Raw genomic sequence first — 20,820 nt, 5'->3', positions numbered from 1 at the left:
AGTTGTTGCCAAAGTTGGGGTGCGTACTTTATTTGAGGTCACTGCACAGAGAAATGGTAAAAAAGCCTAAAATAAAGCAAGGTGGAGCTACACTTCTAGTAATTTTTCAAAACATGCACATTGTTGTTGTCTTGTAGTTGTCTAAACATGAAACAAAGAAATTGTCTAAACATGATTTACATAAGATTGGCATTTGCATAGTAATTACAATCCTTTTGAGTTAGTGACTTTGACTTGTACAACTGGTTTTGCCTGATTTCTTCTACCAGTTCTCAGTGATTTTTATAATTTGCAGTAAACAATTCACAAGTTTATAGAGACAATGACAGTGTAAATGCAGGGTTTTTCATGCAAAATAACCTGGGGAAAACATCATAAATTTGAATTTATCCAGTTAAAGGTCTGTTCAAAATTGATGGAGAAGGGGTGCGTACTTTATTTGAGTTTTTCCATTTTACCTTTCAGTCCCAAAGATCTGTCTAAGACTTTTCCAAAGTCAGGGGTGCGTACTTTAATTGGGGTGCGTACTTTATTCGAGAATATACGGTACAGTGCATGGTTTTCAATCTCATCAGTACAAGTATTTACGACAGGCACTAGTCTAAGAAGTAATCATGTTTACAGCTACATGTACCTTGTATTTGATATAACCAACCAACCAGGACCTGTCATTCAGTCTCTGTAATGTGACAGACAAAATTTTTACCGTCTGTTCCAAAAAATCTTCACGACATGAAATGAGTGAAATGTATTTTTTGTTGTAAATGACAGATTCGAAACCAGAGAAATAACAAATGTATGAAAGTCATGTAGGCTCCTATACAATGAATAGGACAGAAAAAACAACTTAAACCAGGAGACAGCGCTGGATATGATCAAGCAAAGACAACGCTACATTTTAGAATTAGACTTAATGTATTAAATCTTTTATATTACATGACAGACTGCTTACTTCAAATACATTTTCTCCCCTAGGAGAGAAGTGCACTAGCCGGTCCACCTCAGTAGTTCTTCAGCAGCCGCACAAGTCCAGCAGCAGGCGCGGCGTCCGCCGGTTCCTACCAGAGCCTACGCCAGCCCCGCCCGCCGCCTGCCAAACCTCAGGCTCCGGCTGGCACCGCCCAGCAGGTTGGTTACTCGCTGCAGGTACGGTGGACATCCAAGCAAAATGATGGAGAACTCAGACAGACAGCTGTACTAACCATTAACCATTCCATACAGCAATCATTCATTCATCGCATGGTACTTCATCAATACAAGTTCTTAGTACTGGATTTGGATAGTAGAGAATCAATTTTAATTTATGTCCATTTTACCAAATTTTATATATTAAGAAAAGTACAATTTGGAACAATTGGAATGTTTCCCAAACTAGAATATTTCAGTAAAGCTGGTTTGCAAAACAATTGCTGTACTTTAAAGCCTTTAAAGCTACATGTTTAAAAGTGTAAGTAAAGCCACAATGAACTATCAGCTATCAAAAATCATTAAGCCCCATTTCAAGCATTAGGCTTTGACTGAAGAAAATTGCCTTCCCAGTACAAGAACGTGTATGTAGAAAATACAAGAAGAGTTCTCCAGTCATTTTCCTTAGATCAAAGGTAATGTGCATGTGCATGTGCATGAAGGAGAGACAAACTGCATGCAGTTACTGACTGCTAAACTGACAATATTGAGGCTTGTTCTAAATAGTGTAGCATGCCATTTTACATGTAGCCTAGCAAAGGGACGTTGGTCGTCATTGAGACCAGAGGGTTTTTTTTCAGTACTGAAAAACCCTTTGCCAGACACTGTTTGCTAGACGTTTACAATGTACAATGTACGGTGTGCTACACTGTTTGGGCGCCTCTCTGGCCACAAACATCATTCTTGCCACACACAAAAAATTTACCCTCTTTTTTCAGTATCACTGTCATTTCTTTGAATCATTTGGACTAAGCCATGGCATCATGGCTTCCACTGTAGAGATGTCTGAAAGGTACAATGTATTGTTGAATATGTCTGTTTAGCAAGGGAAGGGAGACCAAAAAGACACCGTACTTCCCAAAAGGGTCTTCTTGTGGCAAGAATGGCTGTAATGTGTTCAATAATCATCATCACCATCAAAAAGCATATTCAGATCTTTCCCAGGCATGCACATGACTGTGTATTACCACTGTCCACATATGCCACATACATGCATGTATTCATGTACATATACTTGTATGATGTTTAAAATAATAACCTTTATTGTAGCAATTTAAAGCAGTGCACAATGAATCTTGTTAAAAAGAAAGTTATCCATGATGTCAATATGCACATTTGCAGATTGATCACCAGGTCTGATCTTTCTAGCGAATATTTTGTAGTTGTATCAAACCTCTTAGTTTGGTTGTTTGGCTCAAGTCAACCTTATTAATAATTCTTTGTACTGAATACAGGAAAGCCACCAGACTAGGAATGCTGTCTACTGTGCGATCATCCTCACAGAGTTTGTCAAGGAGCTTTCCGCCATCGTGCAAGAGCACTCCGTCACCCCTCCTCTACAGCTGGAGGAGATAACCCACCATACTGTGAAGGAGATAGACCACGAAGTGTTTGGGAAGGCTTTCGAGTTAGAAACAGAAGAAACAAGGGGAGAGAAGGCAGGAGACAGTGGCAGAGAGGAGGAAGTTGAAATCACTGTGACCACTGTTTGATGTAAAGTGTATGATAGCTAAAATTACTGTGTCTGCCTCCTAGCTTTGAATAAACACACATGTAAATCTGGAAGCTGGGAAAGGATTATGTAGAGGTAGATTGATAGGGACTTTTTTGGCAATGCCCCTGGGGTGGGGCCTGTTTTACCTGTATGCTTTTTGGAAGGGAGGGTGTGAAGTAGTTTCAATCCTTTGCCTTTCTCATTCTTTCATAAATGGCAAAAATTCCTGTCTAGTCTTAAATATTGAGAAGCAGCACAGAGATATTTTGTATCCGACTCAAAGTGAAAATGTACATGAAATTTGTAAGACTGGGTGAAGATGTTATGCAATGGATGTTAACGATAAAACCTCTGGACCTTGAATGGATACCACAAACATTATCATCATTTTAGAGTGCTCATACATTTATCTTCTTAGGAAAAAAGTTTAGAAATGTATTGTGTCAGACTTAAGAATTTCCATCATGCCGAAAAAGTGCCCTTTCTCACTGCTGTACAAAGTACCTTTTGGGCTTATCTAATGTCAGGCTTTACAGTAAATTTGTGTGAACAATTTTTATCCACACCTTTAAACACTAAAATTTATATAAATAATATACAGATAGGGCTGAAAACTTACTAGATTTTTTCATCGGAGCAAAGGCAGAACTTGGTGCAGTATTTTCAAAGGAAAGTGATTTTCAACTTGAACTGTATCAAAATTTTTACATTGTAATTTATCAGATTTAGACAATACTTTACTGGTTGCAAAGATATTCCAGCAATTTGTATATGCCCTATATATTTATGAAATGGTGAACTTGTGTGGATTGTACTTTCTGAACAGAATTTCAGCATGCTTTTTAAACATCATCAGATTTTTAGCCTTTTTATAAACTTCTAAACAGACTGCAAGTGTAAATTATAGCATGCTATGTTTTCCCCCAACAAACTACATGTACCTACCTAAACAACTTACCCACCTAACTTCAACCCAAAAGATGTGCTGCCACATCTGCATTTGAAAACTTTCTCATTGGATGTCTTGTGACTTTTTTTAATACAAAAAATTTCTAAAATGTGTAATCATTGCTACAGAAGTGAGTAACATTCATTTTGAGGTCCAAAATAACCAATGACAGTAACAAATGCATTTCTATAAGTTGTTTTCTGCTTGTTCAACAACCAAACAGCAGAACTGGTGAGGCCTTGAATGGGAAACAATCCCTGCAACTAAATCCAACATTCATGACAGTCTGTTACAAATATTGTTCTCTCTTTAAAGATAGATCTTAGGAAAACCTCTTACAAGTAGGTAGCAAGCAGTTTTTTCTTGAAAAAAAATCATAAGACCACATTGTCTCACTTATTTACCACCAGATGTAAGTGTAACAAGCTTTATTCCACAATGTGATTACAGATATCATACAGCTGGAAACATTATAAAAAATGTAAACTTTGTAGTGACTAGTGTAAATTTCAAAAATGGTTGAGAGTGCTAGGGTGGAAAAGGAAGGAAATAAAGTCTATCACCAGAGCTGCAGTAGAAGCGGCTGAAACGAGTTCTTCATGGATCTGGAACAAGTACATCCAGGTCAAAAAGGCTGAGACATAGCCATTCTGTAACTTTATACCAGTGGGAGGTGGTGTACCAAGCACTGCTGCCCCCCACCCCACCTCGAGGGAATATTGATCTTAATGGACCAAAATTCTCAACGATGGGTGGTGATCAACAGATGATCCCACTGGTGAGGCACACAACATCAAGTGTGTATAATTCAACTAGTGTACTGCTTGTTTCAGAGTGTAAACTGCTGGGGATTCTGTGCATTCTGGATGCTTATAGAAAACTTTAGGGATACATATCATTCTTGCAGATTTTAAATCAGATTGTAGTCTCACCAGTCTTTTCGTTAGAGAGTTATAAAAAGATATACTGAGCTCTGCGTCTTTGGCGACATGACTGAATTCAGTGACATTCATGTTTATTTGTAAACAGTTATAAGTTCCCATGATGTAATTATACTGAGTAACAACAAAAGTCAACATGGATTGAATATCCATTGGGAGTACATGTATTTTCAAGAGAAATCATGTGTTGTTCTAAAGGTATCGTGCACAGAATAAGGAGTTTACAAATATACAGGTACAAATACACAAATATGACAAAACTTCCCACCACTATTGATACTGTAAGAGATTGAAACAGACCTCAAGTATGAATGATAATAATAAACTGAACAATGTTGAGTGTTCAGAGTCAAGAACACAATGGATATTTTTATAATTAATATTGATAAAATTTCTACAAAGTCTATCTTGCCACTGGAAATGAGTATTTATAAAAGGAGATGCAGGATTTTACTATGTCTCTACTATGTGGTTTTAAGGTGTGATGATAAGTCTCAATTGGTGAACACTCTTTGACTATTGCATTTTCTCTGCTGCTTCTGTACATATGTAATGTAACCTATGTAGTGCCTTGGTATCAAATACAGAGAACTGTGAAGGGATCCTGTGTTTTCTCCTTTATTCTGTTTGTTTGTTTGTACATGTGCTGTGCTGTACATGTACATACATGTAGTAGTATTAGTACAGTAGAAGCTGTTTAATTGCACACCCCATTTGCCAGCGCATTTTGTGCAATTATCCGGATGGTGCAACAAAGCGAAGTTATCCAGCTGGACCGTACCACCACAGGATTTGGAGATTCCGTTCAATTAACAGAAGTGTGCAGATATCCATTGTGCAATTAACTGGCTTCTACAGTAACTGTATTTTACCAAGGAGGTTTTATATTATAAACCTCATTGATTCTTCATTTGCATAGAGTCTGACTTCTGAATTTGGCTTATTGCATAGGCAATCCTGGAATTAGAGTGAAGCATTACTGAGAGCCACCTGTACAATTACAGGCTCTCTTCTATGTTAGGTGAACTTGTCAGAGCAGTGAATTACACCAATTGTAGCCTGGGTACCATCTGGATAGTGGTTTGCTTCTGAAATAGCAGAGAAGTGACTGTATATACAGTAGTGTATAATAAATTTATTGTCGGAGCGAAGTAAATTTTACTATCCGGATGGTACCCAGGCTACACCAGATGTCCATGTAAAAGAAACCGGCTTGACAACCCTTATTTTACAGCTGTTCCCATCACATGGGGAGCAAAGATCCACCATGATTTAGGCCCACTGATTCTCTCCCAGTTAACTGTGGAGAACCTGGCTTTTCTGAGGTCTTCCCAGGTACTGTCCTGGACAGAGCACCCGCCATAGAACAGCTGTAAGAGTGGGTCGAACACAGCCTGGAAAGAGTTGGTCCATGACCCAGCCTCGCCGCGTACTTGCTCCAAAAAGTAGAACGTTCCACCCTGTACAAAGATACAAGCAGAATTTAGAAACAATGGTGCAGGCAACCATAATTTCTAAGGCGTAGGATGTTGTGTTTCATGTTGCTGTGTTCAGCTGACCCTGGCCTAAGCCTTTTTAGGGGGTCGACTGCTGACACGTGACGACATTTTAGATCGGACAATTAAGTGATGCATGATGCAACCGTAAATTGTGCTTGTACAATGTAGCATTTTAACTTAATGATACAACTTTATCTATAGTAGATGCTGTTGAAAATACTATCGTCCTGATGCAATTAAGTTTTAAAGCAAATTCTACATTATCTTTTCAGTATTTCTTGAACCATGATCATTTATTGTTCAAAAAACAATCAAAAACAAAATTTTCTTCTAGTCCTAGGCTCTTTCTGAAAGGCATAAAGAAGCTTATAAGAATAACGTTAGATTGCAATAAATAACACGGGTAAACCTATACATTATTTCATTCCTTTTGGGGCAAAGAAATAATTTGTAATTATGAGATGAATTTGCACATAGGCAAGCTGCTTACGGGTTTCAAAACGCGTCTGACTTCCCTGAAGACAGCGGCCGGGTTCCTGACGGAACACAGCACTAGCGTGCAGACGACAGCGTCCATACTGTCGTCTGCTACTTCCGCCATGCTCTCTGCCATGGCAACTACCACAGATTTCAGCGCCAAGTGGGGGTTCGCTTTGGCGCGCTGTCTGAGGTATTTTTCAAAATCAGGATTTGGTTCCACGGCGGTGACCAGACATTCGGGCGGAAAATACTGGAAGTTTGCTCCACCGCCAGCTCCAATTTCCAAGATTTCCTTATTTTTTGCAGAACGCTCTTGTAGAGATGAGAAAAGCTGTCGCTTGTATTTGTCCATTTCTCTGTTGTAGACCTTAGGTGTAAGGCTGATGACGTATGCATAACCCCAAGATCGAATTCTCTTGCTTAGAAGCAGCCAGGTGGACAAAGTCACAAGGAATATGGTAAAAAGTACAACTGTTAGAGACGAGAACCACTCTTGGGAAGCCATATTGAATGGGGTCACCAAGGTGTCACTGCAGGTTATTGACCTTTCTTGTGGTTCACTTAAAGTCCGCAGGGTGGCGTTTGTATCAATACGCGTGAGCTATGTTCTCTAGTCTTCAAGCAGACGTGTCCCGAGGCTAGATGAAAAAAAAAAAAGAATTTGGCCAAAGAGCTATAGGGACAAATAATTTGCCAAGGGATTTCAGTCAGTCTTTGACAGTCTATCCAGTTATCACCGCCGGCCCGTCAGTTCAGTCCTAGGCTAATAAGATCTAATAACTCCTACTAGGCTCTGTGATGTGTACCAGGCTTTTATTCCTAACTTGTCAAAGTCCTTATTACTATAGTACTATTGTGCCTATCAAGCGGGAGTCTGGCAGAGACTATCATTTCCCTGTGGTTGGTTATTTCAAGCAGTTTAAATTAAGGAGCAAGTACTTTTAATCAATAGCACTTGCCCTCTTGTTTCGAGAGAAAAAATAATGTTTACTTTAGTAGTTTCCCTTTTTTAACACACCTGTATGGCTGGCAATTTCCCGCTAATTCCCATTGCTACAAATGATTGCCATTGACGACCTCTAATATAAAACAATGCCCTATCTAACCACTGAACGATACTTTCTTACGCAATAAGTTGTTGTGGAGAAATCACGTGCTTTGCACATGTTCGTTTTCGCGTATCACGCTTGCCTCTGTCTCTGAGCGATGCCAGATGTTAGGCTTGATCGTGGCTGTCCACGTGAGCCTGGCAGGGTCATGGACATTCCTTGTTCCTCGTCATTTTTTGTGCCGTGAAGTACGGAGTTTGAGAGTGATAAAGTAGGAACCAAATTAAAGGTAAATCAGTCATAATTAACAGAGGTGAAGCGTGGTGCTTTTTCAAGTAGCTAGTGGTAGTGCAATGTGGCTTCTCTACGGTCCTCTACTTTTGGGGCCGAGCACACCATTGTACCAGGGCACCCGACCTACCGTTTCAGTCGGTAGGTGTGTTGGGTTCTTTAACTACGTGCAGAGGTTTGACGCCTGGGGCTTACACGCAAAGCTCCCTCATATGCGCACGGGGGCGCCAGCTTGATGTCACCATTCGAAATGACGAATGCAATCTAGCCGCTAAATGCAATCCCTATATATCATACAACGTGTCCGAAGGCTCAGATCGGGCCAAGAGTGCATCCAATTCCTTACTTGTCCCGTACCTCGATGTACCACGATCATCGACTCTTGTCCTTGCAAGATAGATATCATTATTCGTCGTAGATCATATAGTATTCTCTGACGATTACAAGTTTTTAACACGCTGATCTAAAAAGTGAGGCACCTTTTGATGCCACCCAAGCAAAATCTTTGTTTGGCTCTGCCCCAGAAAGCGGAAGTCAGCCTTGTGTAACTGTGGGTTGTTTATGCTGAGCAAGCACTGATGACCGGGTGCCAGCTCCCTAAAGACAACCCAATCCCCATTTGCAGACTCAGACCTGTCGGATGAAGCACGTACGGGAGAGAGGGTCTGCATGGGGGGGTCTTGGTAACGCTTAACGGTGAATTCAGGAGGCCCGGTAACGCTTAACGGTAAATTCAGGAGGCCCGGTAACGCTTAACGGTAATTTCAGAATGAGTTACAAAGCATAACAGTAACATTGACGTGCATTCCTATTTATACAACGCTAGAGTAGTTATATCAATGGGAGAAAATACATTGTGAGAAGCAAAAGGTGCCTAGAACCCGGAGGAATGACAGAAACAATGTCCATGACATCTGTAAATTGACGGAGGCAGAGTTCCCGGCCAGAACCGCCACAGAGACGGCGGCAGCAAATTTCTTATGGGGGGATTGAACTATTGTTTCAGCACATGGAACGCCAAAGGCGCGACGCATTCTTTTTGAAATCAAGACACTCTTAAATGCTATTTCCTGCATTTTTGGCAAATTTTGCCGACCGACTAAGCTAGGTTGACTTTGACATTTTCATCAAATTACACATGATTATACTCGTAGCTTTGGCCTCCACCCCCAGAGCCCCGACATATTTTTACCATTTCGAGCTCGGAACGCACGAGACGTTGCAAAAGGTCCGGGAAAATCTTGAAATCTTGACCGTCTGAAACGCCATTTACTGCATTTTGAAGGACAGATTTTGTCGTAAGACTAAGCTAAATTAAATGACATTTTATTAGAGAGAATTTTTTGTGTGCGAAAACCCACGCCCCTAACATATTTTCGCAATGTCGTCGTGAGCGCCAAAGGCGCAAGCCGTCGCAATCCAGGGTCCGGAGAAACCTCATTTTCTGCATTCTAGGAGAACTTTTTGCCCGAAACTAAGCTATGTTTGACACTGAAATCTGTATGAGTGATAAAGTTTTGAGGGCGACGCTTTCGCAAAATATTTTACCATGTGCAGAGCCGAAGGCCAGGAAGCTCGGAAAATTTTGAAATCCAGTGGACCCTTTGAAACGCCATTTCCAGCATTTTCATGTGTTCTATCTGGCATTTGACTTCGTGTGTGTATAGTATAACGGGTTACGAAGAATTTCTTGGTAACGCTTAACGGTAAATTCGGGATAACAAATAACGATTAACGTTGAATTAAAACGACCAATAACGCTTCACGAAGATTATACCGATAACGATTAACGTTGAATTTGAGCGGGTCGGTAACGATTAACGGTGAATTAAAATGGCTCGTAACGCTTAACGGAAAAAAGGCATGCAGACCCTCGGGAGAGTCTCTGACAGTCACAATCCGTTTTCATACACAACTTCAACTTTCCGCTGATCTTCAGGGCCAAGTACACTGTGAAAGGTAAGTCACGGTTGACGGTCTCAACCATTTGGTCATTTAGTTTTTGTTACTTAGTGCCTTCGCCAAGAAGGATAACATTTATGGTAGCGTCTATGCACGTGTTTATAACGGTGTGTTACACTGTGTATGTATTTTTGAGTGTACAGCATAACTATAGAATGACTTCATGTATTGTATTGATATTTGGTATGTGGGTAAATCTTGATAAGACCTTGAACAGTGTAGATTTTGGGCTACCTGGCGGCTTGTTATGGGACTGCAGAGAAGCTTCCGTCTTTTGTATCTAGAGTTCTGCTCTGGACATGCTATGGTCGTGATTTCTGAGTGGTAGATAGCTATGATACAGAAAGCATTGATAAGTGGTTTTTGAATGACAAGAGCTGGTTTATTTTCGAATACTGATTTCTTCGGGTGACCTACTCTGGAGAGCCAAGTTATCGTAAACAATGCCAAACAACCCGGATGCTATTGTCAATCTCAGATCATCTGGGGGGAAGTTTGGCGACAACTGTCGGGTGGTGATAAGTTTGATTCAGGGCTCGAAATACAATACTAGTACCACTTACACATGAAGATCCCTGATGCCTCACTGTCGGCAAGTACCTGAGCTGTACCGGGCATGGATAAAACCGGCCTTTACAGTATAGCTAGCTTGACATGTGGCCTGTATACGTAGATGCTGAACACGTCCTTCCATGTAGCCTATACACTACCGGAACTGCTGGAAGAATAGCCAAAGCACAATGACACTGCATTTGGGATGGACTAGAGGGCAATGAAAATGAGTAGACCAGCATGAGCAGGTGAAAATGATATATAAGTAACTCTACATGTTACCACAGTGGGCACTGCTTCATGTTATTACCTCATGTATTTCTTGTGCCCTTACCTTTGGAACAAAGCCTGGTAACGATAACGTTGTGCCTTGCCGCCTTATATAAATAGCGGTACTGTTGTTGTCCTCCCGCCAAGTTCATTAGCGCACATCGGGGAAGTTTTACGGGACTAATTCCAGTTTAACAACGGTGATAACCCGAAAGGCCAAAAAGACAAGTACCACCTTCAGGGCCAACATTTATTTAGGAACTGCTTTTCACGCAGGCAGATGGTTTCAATCTTACGCCTTACGAAACGACCAAGGTTGTTTCGTAAGACGTTTCGTAAGACGTTTGTATAAGACTTCTTCCAGCCTCCCCGTTTCGTAAGACGTTTGTATAAGATTTCTTCCAGTCATCCAGGGTCATTAAAAAAGATGATAAAATAGGGCAAACAGAACAATAATCTGCCAGAGGTAGAAACCAAATTTTACCTTAATGATAATAAAAAAAACCTTTTTCAGTTCATCATGTCGACTGAAAATGAGATGATGGCCTTGCAGACTTCTGGAGGGGATCGTCCTAGTCATGTTACTGAGATCAAGCCACGAGACCACCCCATAGTCATCATTGGTGCCGGCGACTATGGGAGGTCTTTTGCAGGTCGTTTGGTGAGGACAGGGTTCAGGGTAAGAATTATTTTTTTCTCTTTATTGTTCAGCTGTTTCGCGGGGGCCGCATGTTGGCCATAGCGGCCGGGGAGTTGACCTATATAGGCGATAGGCACAGTCTAGCATCGCACTACTTTCAATTTTCCTTAAGGGGTATCTCACTGAAGCTGCGTTACGTTACGTTGGTTGTGTCGCTGCGTCCGATCTACTTGACAGAGCTCTTATTATATAGTTTCGTAGTTGAGCGTAACGTTTTACATAATATTCTCATTATAATTTCATTGACAACATAATGCAATTTTGAAGGCAGCGACGCCGCCAACATACCACCGTCCAGTGACAATGTTATTGGTGCCGATCTTGATAAAAAAGACCCATCTATAAATATATTGCTCTTAAAGCAGAGGTTTAATAGGCTCTGGCTGTTTTTTTTTACGTTATTACGTATACGTATTTATCGGGCTTTCTATTTTGTACCGTTTTCTTTGTGTCTCGTGGCCTAACAGACATAAAGAAAACGGTACAAAAAAGAAAACGATACAAGATAAAAACGCATAAAACCGTAATTAACAACAACAGCCAGAGCATAACCTCTGCTAGGGGAGTAGAAATCTATTTCACCCCAAGACAAGAGTTCAAAAAACTGATTCACTCCCTTTAGGTGGTGATGGGAAGTCGCGACCCCGAACGGAGACGGCCGATTGTTCCCGAAGGTGTCGTGGTGACGTCAAACTCGGACGCCATCTCCCGAGGACAGATCGTCATCCTGGCCGTCCCACGTGACGCGTTTTCTGAGTTGGCCGAACTCAGGGGCGAGCTGACCGGGAAGATAGTCGTGGACGTCAGCAATAAGGAAAAACTAGACACGGTAAGAATATTTTCTAGCCTTTGTTTAAAAAAAAAAAATCACGGGTCTTAGTGGCAAGTGTGCAGATGTTGACACACTGGCAGCACCAAATCCTTTGTTTACCCTTGAAAAAAACACAAGTACACTGTTTGTAATGTGACTGAATGATCTTTAAATCATCAACAAATGATTTGACTTACCCACAGTTTTGACTTTATGGCATGAGTCGTTGTCAAGGAATGAATCAATTACTTTAAGTGACGTTACCTAAATCGACGAGCATTGTGTCATATGTAGTATCCTCAGTCTTTATTACTTAAGAGATCAGTCGCTGTACATGTGCATTGCTGTTCAGTTGCATCCCGCATGGACATAACTGTACATGTATGTAGAAAAACACACGTGTTGGGCAAGCGTATTCAGTATATTTCAACAGAGTTGTCAAAGAAATATAGTCATTGAAAGTAGATAGATATCTCCTGCTAATATCATTCGGTAGTATAAAAAAAAGACATTTTCATCAGCAAAGATATTCAAAAACTTACTAAAGATCTGAACAGGAAAATAAACAACAACATCTTGGTTGGTTTAAGGCGAAGTCCAACGCTGAGTACCTGAGTGAGGAAATCTTGGACAAAAGTTCGGTGGTCAAAGGCTTCAACGTCGTGTCCGCATGGTCTCTGGAGAGCGGACTGGTCGGAGGCTCGAAAGAGGTGACAACACCGTTTAGCATGCTGGCAATTTAGCAGTAAACCCCTTATGACTCCATCGTGAAATGTAGACTCCATTTTAACCGCAAATCACCTACAACCTTCATGTATAAGTTTCTCCACCTTTCGCCTTTTTTTTACATCGGTCCTGTTGTAACCCCTAGTCGCTAGGAGTTTCACGCCAGGGCCCAAAAGTGCAAAACATGCAGGCAGATGTTTCATGTAAGACATCACGAAATCGCCGGCAAGCGCAGCCAGGCTTGCGGGAACCTGTCGTGGTCCATGCCCGATCGCGCCGTCCATGTGAACGCTACATCATCACGATGTACACGTCGATAGCGTCACGAATTTGTCGGCAAGCGCAGCCAGGGATACGGGGCCTGTCGGGGCCCGTGCCCCATCGCGCCGTCTATGTGAACGCTACATCATCACGATGTACGTGTCGATAACGTCACGAAATTGTTGGGAAGCGCAGCCAGGGATACGGGGGCCTGTCGGGGCCCGTGCCCGATCGCGCCGTCCATATGTACGCTGCATCATCACGAAATGCGCGTCGATAACGTCACGAAATTGTCGGCAAGCGCAGCCAGGGATGCGGGGCCCATCAAGGTGCATGCCCGATCGCGCAGTACATGTGAAAGGCGCATCATCGCGTATAAGATGTTGTGCATGGCCGTTCCTACTGGTGTATTACACTATACATATGGTCTAAAATGCCCTGTAGTATTGTAGCAGGTCTTGCCGCTACAAGGGTATCGGGGCATGCCACTGCTCGTGTGCGGGATGACCTGGGCTTTCCGCCGTAGAAGATATTGTGGTTGATCGTTACGACTGGTGTGACATTGTACGGGTGGTCTTAAATGCCCTGTAGTATTGTAGTACTAGTATTGTAGTAGATCTTGCCGCTGTGAGGCTAGCGGGGTACACCGCTGCTCACGTACGGGGCGACCAGGCCTTTCATGCCGTAAAAGATATTGAGATTGACCGTTTCTATTGATGTATTACATTATACGTATGGTCTAAAATGCCCTGTAGTAGTGTAGTATTGTAGTAGGTCTTGCCGCTACGAGGGTAACGGGGCACGCCACTGCTGGTGTACGGGACGACCTGGCCTTTCAGCCGTAGAAGATATTGTGGTTGATCGTCTCGACTGGTGTGACATTATACGGAAGGACTAAAGTGCCCTGTAGTAGTGTAGTATTGTAGTAGATCTTGCCGCTACGAGGGTAGCGGGGCATGTCACTTCTCGTGTACGGGACGAGCTGGGCTTTCAGCCGTAGAAGATATTGTGGTTGGCCGTTTCGACTGGTGTGACATTATACGGAAGGACTAAAATGCCCTGTAGTATTGTAGTATTGTAGTAGGTCTTGCCGCTACGAGGGTAGCGGGGCATGTCACTTCTCGTGTACGGGACGACCTGGGCTTTCAGCCGTAAAAGATATTGTGGTTGGCCGTTTCGACTGGTGTGACATTATACGGAAAGCTAAAATGCCCTGTAGTATTGTAGTAGGTCTTGCCGCTACAAGGGTAGCGGGGCATGTCACTTCTCGTGTACGGGACGACCTGGCCTTTCAGCCGTAGAAGATATTGTGGTTGATCGTTTCGGCTGGTGTGACATTATACGGATGGCCTTAAATATCCTGTAGTATTGTAGTAAGTCTTACCGCTACAAGGGTATCGGGGTAAAGCGCTGCTCACGTACGGGGCGACCTGGCCTTTCATGCCGTAAAAGATATTGAGGTTGACCGTTTCTACTGATGTATTACATTTTACGGATGGTCTTAAATGCTCTGTAGTAGTGTAGTATTGTAGTAGGTCTTGCCGCTACGAGGGTAGCGGGGCATGTCACTTCTCGTGTACGGGACGACCTGGGCTTTCAGCCGTAAAAGATTTTGTGGTTGGCCGTTTCGACTGGTGTGACATTATACGGAAGGACTAAAATGCCCTGTAGTAGTATGGTATTGTAGTAGGTCTTGCCGCTACAGGGGTAGCGGGGCACGCCACTGCTGATGTACGGGGCGACCTGGCCTTTCACGCCGTCAAAGATATTGAGGTTGACCGTTTCTACTGATGTAATACATTATACGAATGGTCTGAAATGCCCTGTAGTAGTGTAGTATTGTAGTAGGTCTTGTCGCTACAAGGGTATAGGGGCATGCCACTTCTCGTGTACGGGACGACCTGGGCTTTCAGCCGTAGAAGATATTGTGGTTGATCGTTTCGACTGGTGTGACATTATACGAATGGTCTGAATTGCCCTGTAGTAGTGTAGTATTGTAGTAGGTCTTGCTGCTATGAGGGTAGCGGGGCACGCCACTGCTGGTGCACGGGACGACCTGGCCTTTTCATGCCGTAAAAAAATATTGAGGTTGACCGTTCCTACTGATGTATTACATTATACTGATGGTCTGAAATGCCCAGTAGTAGTGTAGTATTGTAGTAGATCTTGCCGCTACGAGGGTAGCGGGGCACGCCACTGCTGGTTTACGGGACGACCTGGGCTTTCAGCCGTAAAAGATATTGTGGTTGGCCGTTTTGACTGGTGTGACATTATACGGAAGGACTAAAATGCCCTGTAGTAGTGTAGTATTGTAGTAGATCTTGCCGCTACGAGGGTAGCGGAGCATGTCCCTTCTCGTGTACGGGACGACCTGGGCTTTCAGCCGTAGAAGATATTGTGGTTGGCCGTTTCGACTGGTGTGACATTATACGGAAGGACTAAAATGCCCTGTAGTAGTGTAGTATTGTAGTAGGTCTTGCCGCTACGAGGGTAGCGGGGCATGTCACTTCTCGTGTACGGGACGACCTTGGCTTTCAGCCGTAAAAGATATTGTGGTTGGGCCGTTTCGACTGGTGTGACATTATACGGAAGGACTAAAATGCCCTGTAGTAGTGTAGTATTGTAGTAGATTCTGCCGCTTCAAGGGTAGCGGGGCATGTTACTTCTCGTGTGCGGGAAGACCTGGCCTTTCAGCCGTAAAGATTTGTGGGTTGGCCTTTCCACTGGGGGGACTTTATACGGAAGGACTAAAATGCCCTGTAGTAGTGTAGTATTGTAGTAGATCTTGCCGCTACGAGGGTAGCGGGGCATGTCACTTCTCGTGTACGGGACGACCTGGGCTTTCAGCCGTAAAAGATATTGTGGTTGGCCGTTTCGACTGGTGTGACATTATACGGAAGGACTAAAATGCCCTGTAGTTGTGTAGTATTGTAGTAGATCTTGCCGCTTCGAGGGTAGCGGGGCATGTCACTTCTCGTGTACGGGACGACCTGGGCTTTCAGCCTTAGAAGATATTGTGGTTGGCCGTTTCGACTGGTGTGACATTATACGGAAGGACTAAAATGCCCTGTAGTAGTGTAGTATTGTAGTAGATCTTGCCGCTACGAGGGTAGCGGGGCATGTCACTGCTCTTGTACGGGACGACCTGGGCTTTCAGCCGTAAAAGATATTGTGGTTGGCCGTTTCGACTGGTGTGACATTATACGGAAGGACTAAAATGCCCTGTAGTAGTGTGGTATTGTAGTAGGTCTTGCCGCTACAGGGGTAGCGGGGCACGCCACTGCTGATGTACGGGACGACCTGGCCTTTCATGCCGTAAAAGATATTGAGGTTGACCGTTCCTACTGATGTATTACAGTATACGAATGGTCTGAAATGCCTTGTAGTAGTGTAGTATAAACTAGGCTTTACTTGTTAATACCATTTGAATCCGGATATAAAATGCAGATTCATTACAGTGAAAAAACAATTATGTATTATAAAAAACTCATAAAAGTAAGAAAATTGGCTTTCATAAAGTTAACATGTTATGGTTTTTCTGCTCTAAAAGACAGAAAAAGTCCAGGTGAATTTTGAAATTCGCTTAATAAGTTAAAACAAAGAAAAGCACAAAAGAACAACATTTCAGGTAAATAGTATGTTAAACAGTTTAACAATATAGAGAACACACACATGTACACATGTATGCGTACTACAGAAAGTGATGAACTTAATTTGTCAGTGGCCCCTGCAAACACATCTACACTAGATTACCTAATAACTTGAGACTGGTTAGAACTAACTATTATCCTTTCATATCTGAACAATGATAAAATGAAGGTTAAAGGAATTACAAAATTCCAGACTCCCCAACTAGACCTCTGGAATTTCTCCAGTCTGGAACTTAAGGATAAAAGATAAAGATACAGAAGTAAGCATAATTCCCAGCCCCCAGGATACATCTTTCAACATTGTGGTACTCTGCCCCAGTTACATCAGCTGTCTTTAGATTAAAGAAGACCTCAGCCCTCCACAACTCAACAACTTACAGACATGGCTTCCTTTGACCCACTGTGAATCCTAGAATCCTAAGGGGAGCAAATCAGCTTGATTTTTCTAGCCAAAACCAACCACTAAATTGAACAATGAGCCCCAACCCATACTGGCAGACATATTGAATAAACAAGTTGAGACCTCCCATCACAATATACAATCTCTGTAATGGGCATGTAATGTAATGACTTGTCATGTATTGTGTTTTTTTTAATGTTTACTATGTTAAAAGTTTCTAATACCATATATGCAATTCAACATGTATACACAGCTGCAACATGCTTGGAGACTGTCAACCAATCAATAAATAAACTGCTTACAAAATAGCAATGGTACAATGTATGATCTTAAACGAAATATTAACATCCATTTTCGGGAATACATGTAGGTGGCCTAGCTGGTACACTTCAAAATAATGTGTACACCGGTTCAACAACATAAGACACATGTTTGTGATGGAGATGTTTGTCTACTTTGATTGGCAGCATCACAGCATTGACGCAGGCAGGCCACTTGTACCTTGTGATGTAGACACTCTGGCAGTCTATCTTCTATCTTCTGGTATCCTACAATACCACACTACTACAGGGCATTTCAGACCATCTGTATAATGTAATGCATCAGTAGGAACGGTCAACCTCAAGATCTTTTACGGCATGAAAGCCCAGGTCGTCCCGTACACCAGCAGTGGCGTACCCCGCTACCCTCGTAGCGGCAAGACCTACTACAATACTACACTACTGCAGGGCATTTTAGTCCTTCCGTATAATGTCACACCAGTCGAAACGACCAACCACAATATCTTCTACGGCTGAAAGCCAAGGTCGTCCCGTACACCAGCAGTGGCGTGCCCCGTTACCCTCGTAGCGGCAAGACCTACTACAATACTACAATACTACAGGGCATTTTAGTCCTTCCGTATAATGTCACACCAGTCGATCTGGCCAACCACAATATCTTCTACGGCTGAAAGCCCAGGTCGTCCCATACACGAGAAGGGACATGCTCCGCTACCCTCGTAGCGGCAAGATCTACTACAATACTACACTACTACAGGGCATTTTAGTCCTTCCGTATAATGTCACACCAGTCGAAACGGCCAACCACAATATCTTTTACGGCTGAAAGCCCAGGTCGTCCCGTACACGAGAAGTGACATGCCCCGCTACCCTCGTAGCGGCAAGACCTACTACAATACTACACTACTACAGGGCATTTCAGACCATTCGTATAATGTATTACATCAGTAGAAACGGTCAACCTCAATATCTTTGACGGCGTGAAAGGCCAGGTCGCCCCGTACGTGAGCAGCGGTGTATCCCCGATACTCTTGTAGCGGTAAGACCTACTACAATACTACACTACTACAGGGCATTTCAGACCATTCGTATACTGTAATACATCAGTAGGAACGGTCAACCTCAATATCTTTTACGGCATGAAAGGCCAGGTCGTCCCGTACATCAGCAGTGGCGTGCCCCGCTACCGCTGTAGCGGCAAGACCTACTACAATACCATACTACTACAGGGCATTTTAGTCCTTCCGTATAATGTCACACCAGTCGAAACGGCCAACCACAATATCTTCTACGGCTGAAAGCCCAGGTCGTCCCGTACACCAGCAGTGGCGTGCCCCGTTACCCTCGTAGCGGCAAGACCTACTACAATACTACACTACTACAGGGCATTTTAGACCATTCGTATAATGTATTACATCAGTAGAAGCGGTCAACCTCAATATCTTTGACGGCGTGAAAGGCCAGGTCGCCCCGTACGTGAGCAGCGGTGTATCCCCGATACCCTTGTAGCGGTAAGACTTACTACAATACTACACTACTACAGGGCATTTCAGACCATTCGTATACTGTAATACATCAGTAGGAACGGTCAACCTCAATATCTTTTAAGGCATGAAAGGCCAGGTCGTCCCGTACATCAGCAGTGGCGTGCCCCGCTACCGCTGTAGCGGCAAGACCTCCTACAATACCATACTGCTACAGGGCATTTTAGTCCTTCCGTATAATGTCACACCAGTCGAAACGGCCAATCTCAATATCTTCTACGGCTGAAAGCTCAGGTCGTCCAGTACACGAGAAGTGACATGCCCCGCTAGCCTCGAAGCGGCAAGATCTACTACAATACTACAGGGCATTTTAGTCCTTCCGTATAATGTCACACCAGTCGAAACGGCCAACCACAATATCTTTTACGGCTGAAAGCCAAGGTCGTCCCGTACACGAGAAGTGACATGCCCCGCTACCCTCGTAGCGACAAGACCTACTACAATACTACAATACTACAGGGCATTTCAGTCCTTCCGTATAATGTCACACCAGTCGAAACGGCCAACCACAATATCTTCTACGGCTGAAAGCCCAGGTCGTCCCATACACGAGAAGGGACATGCTCCGCTACCCTCGTAGCGGCAAGATCTACTACAATACTACACTACTACAGGGCATTTTAGTCCTTCCGTATAATGTCACACCAGTCGAAACGGCCAACCACAATATCTTTTACGGCTGAAAGCCCAGGTCGTCCCGTACACGAGAAGTGACATGCCCCGCTACCCTCGTAGCGGCAAGACCTACTACAATACTACCATACTACAGGGCATTTTAGTCCTTCCGTATATAGAACACCAGTCGAAACGGCCAACCACAATATCTTCTACGGCTGAAAGCCCAGGTCGTCCCGTACACGAGAAGTGACATGCCCCGCTACCCTGGAAGCGGCAAGACCTACTACAATACTACCATACTACAGGGCATTTTAGTCCTTCCGTATATAGAACACCAGTCGAAACGGCCAACCACAATATCCTCTACGGCTGAAAGCCCAGGTCGTCCCGTACACGAGAAGTGACATGCCCCGCTACCCTGGAAGCGGCAAGATCTACTACAATACTACACTACTACAGGGCATTTTAGTCCTTCCGTATAATGTCACACCAGTCGAAACGGCCAACCACAATATCTTTTACGGCTGAAAGCCCAGGTCGTCCCGTAAACCAGCAGTGGCGTGCCCCGCTACCCTCGTAGCGGCAATATCTACTACAATACTACACTACTACTGGGCATTTCAGACCATCAGTATAATGTAATACATCAGTAGGAACGGTCAACCTCAATATTTTTTACGGCATGAAAAGGCGAGGTCGTCCCGTGCACCAGCAGTGGCGTGCCCCGCTACCCTCATAGCGGCAAGACCTACTACAATACTACACTACTACAGGGCAATTCAGACCATTCGTATAATGTCACACCAGTCGAAACGATCAACCACAATATCTTCTACGGCTGAAGCCCAGGTCGTCCCGTTCACGAGAAGTGGCATGCCCCTATACCCTTGTAGCGACAAGACCTACTACAATACTACACTACTACAGGGTATTTCAGACCATTCGTATAATGTATTACATCAGTAGAAACGGTCAACCTCAATATCTTTGACGGCGTGAAAGGCCAGGTCGTCCCGTACACGAGAAGTGACATGCCCCGCTACCCTTGTAGCGGCAAGACCTACTACAATACTACAGGGCATTTTAGCTTTCCGTATAATGTCACACCAGTCGAAACGGCCAACCACAATATCTTTTACGGCTGAAAGCCCAGGTC

At 43.4% G+C, this 20,820-nt stretch overlaps 2 protein-coding genes and 1 long non-coding RNA gene across 3 annotated transcripts in view; 2 read left to right on the top strand and 1 right to left on the bottom strand.

Moving 5' to 3' along the window:
• The first annotated feature begins 1,048 nt into the window (after positions 1 to 1,048).
• Positions 1,049 to 3,148, top strand: LOC118419081. Its single transcript, XR_004831587.1, has 2 exons — positions 1,049 to 1,128; positions 2,421 to 3,148. It is a non-coding gene; the product is annotated as an uncharacterized LOC118419081 (long non-coding RNA).
• A 2,645-nt stretch (positions 3,149 to 5,793) lies between these two features.
• Positions 5,794 to 6,901, bottom strand: LOC118419387 (methyltransferase-like protein 7A). Its single transcript, XM_035825753.1, has 2 exons — positions 6,581 to 6,901; positions 5,794 to 6,030 (listed from the first exon to the last, which is right to left on the bottom strand). The coding sequence occupies exons 1-2, from the start codon at positions 6,899 to 6,901 to the stop codon at positions 5,794 to 5,796; spliced, it is 558 nt and encodes a 185-aa protein (XP_035681646.1).
• A 2,862-nt stretch (positions 6,902 to 9,763) lies between these two features.
• Positions 9,764 to 20,820, top strand: part of LOC118420243 (metalloreductase STEAP3-like) — a 17,432-nt gene continuing 6,375 nt past the window's right edge. Inside the window, exons 1-4 of the mRNA XM_035826963.1 lie at positions 9,764 to 9,848; positions 11,188 to 11,352; positions 11,996 to 12,202; positions 12,775 to 12,894. Coding sequence (XP_035682856.1) covers positions 11,194 to 11,352; positions 11,996 to 12,202; positions 12,775 to 12,894 — 486 coding nt within the window. The 5' untranslated portion in view covers positions 9,764 to 9,848; positions 11,188 to 11,193. The remainder of the gene's footprint in view (positions 9,849 to 11,187; positions 11,353 to 11,995; positions 12,203 to 12,774; positions 12,895 to 20,820) is intronic.

The sequence above is a fragment of the Branchiostoma floridae genome, chromosome 7, assembly GCF_000003815.2.
Source record: "Branchiostoma floridae strain S238N-H82 chromosome 7, Bfl_VNyyK, whole genome shotgun sequence".
In the NCBI taxonomy this organism is placed as follows: Eukaryota; Metazoa; Chordata; class Leptocardii; order Amphioxiformes; family Branchiostomatidae; genus Branchiostoma; species Branchiostoma floridae.
This window is presented reverse-complemented; position numbering and strand designations above follow the sequence as displayed.

Coding starts and splice junctions, on each gene's coding strand:
- LOC118419387 (XM_035825753.1), bottom strand. CDS start 6,901: ATGGACAAATACAAGCGACAGCTTTTCTCATCTCTACAAGAGCGTTCT. Junction 6,031..6,580: donor CGGCCGCTGTCTTCAGGGAA/GTCAGACGCGTT, acceptor ATCTTTGTACAG/GGTGGAACGTTCTACTTTTT.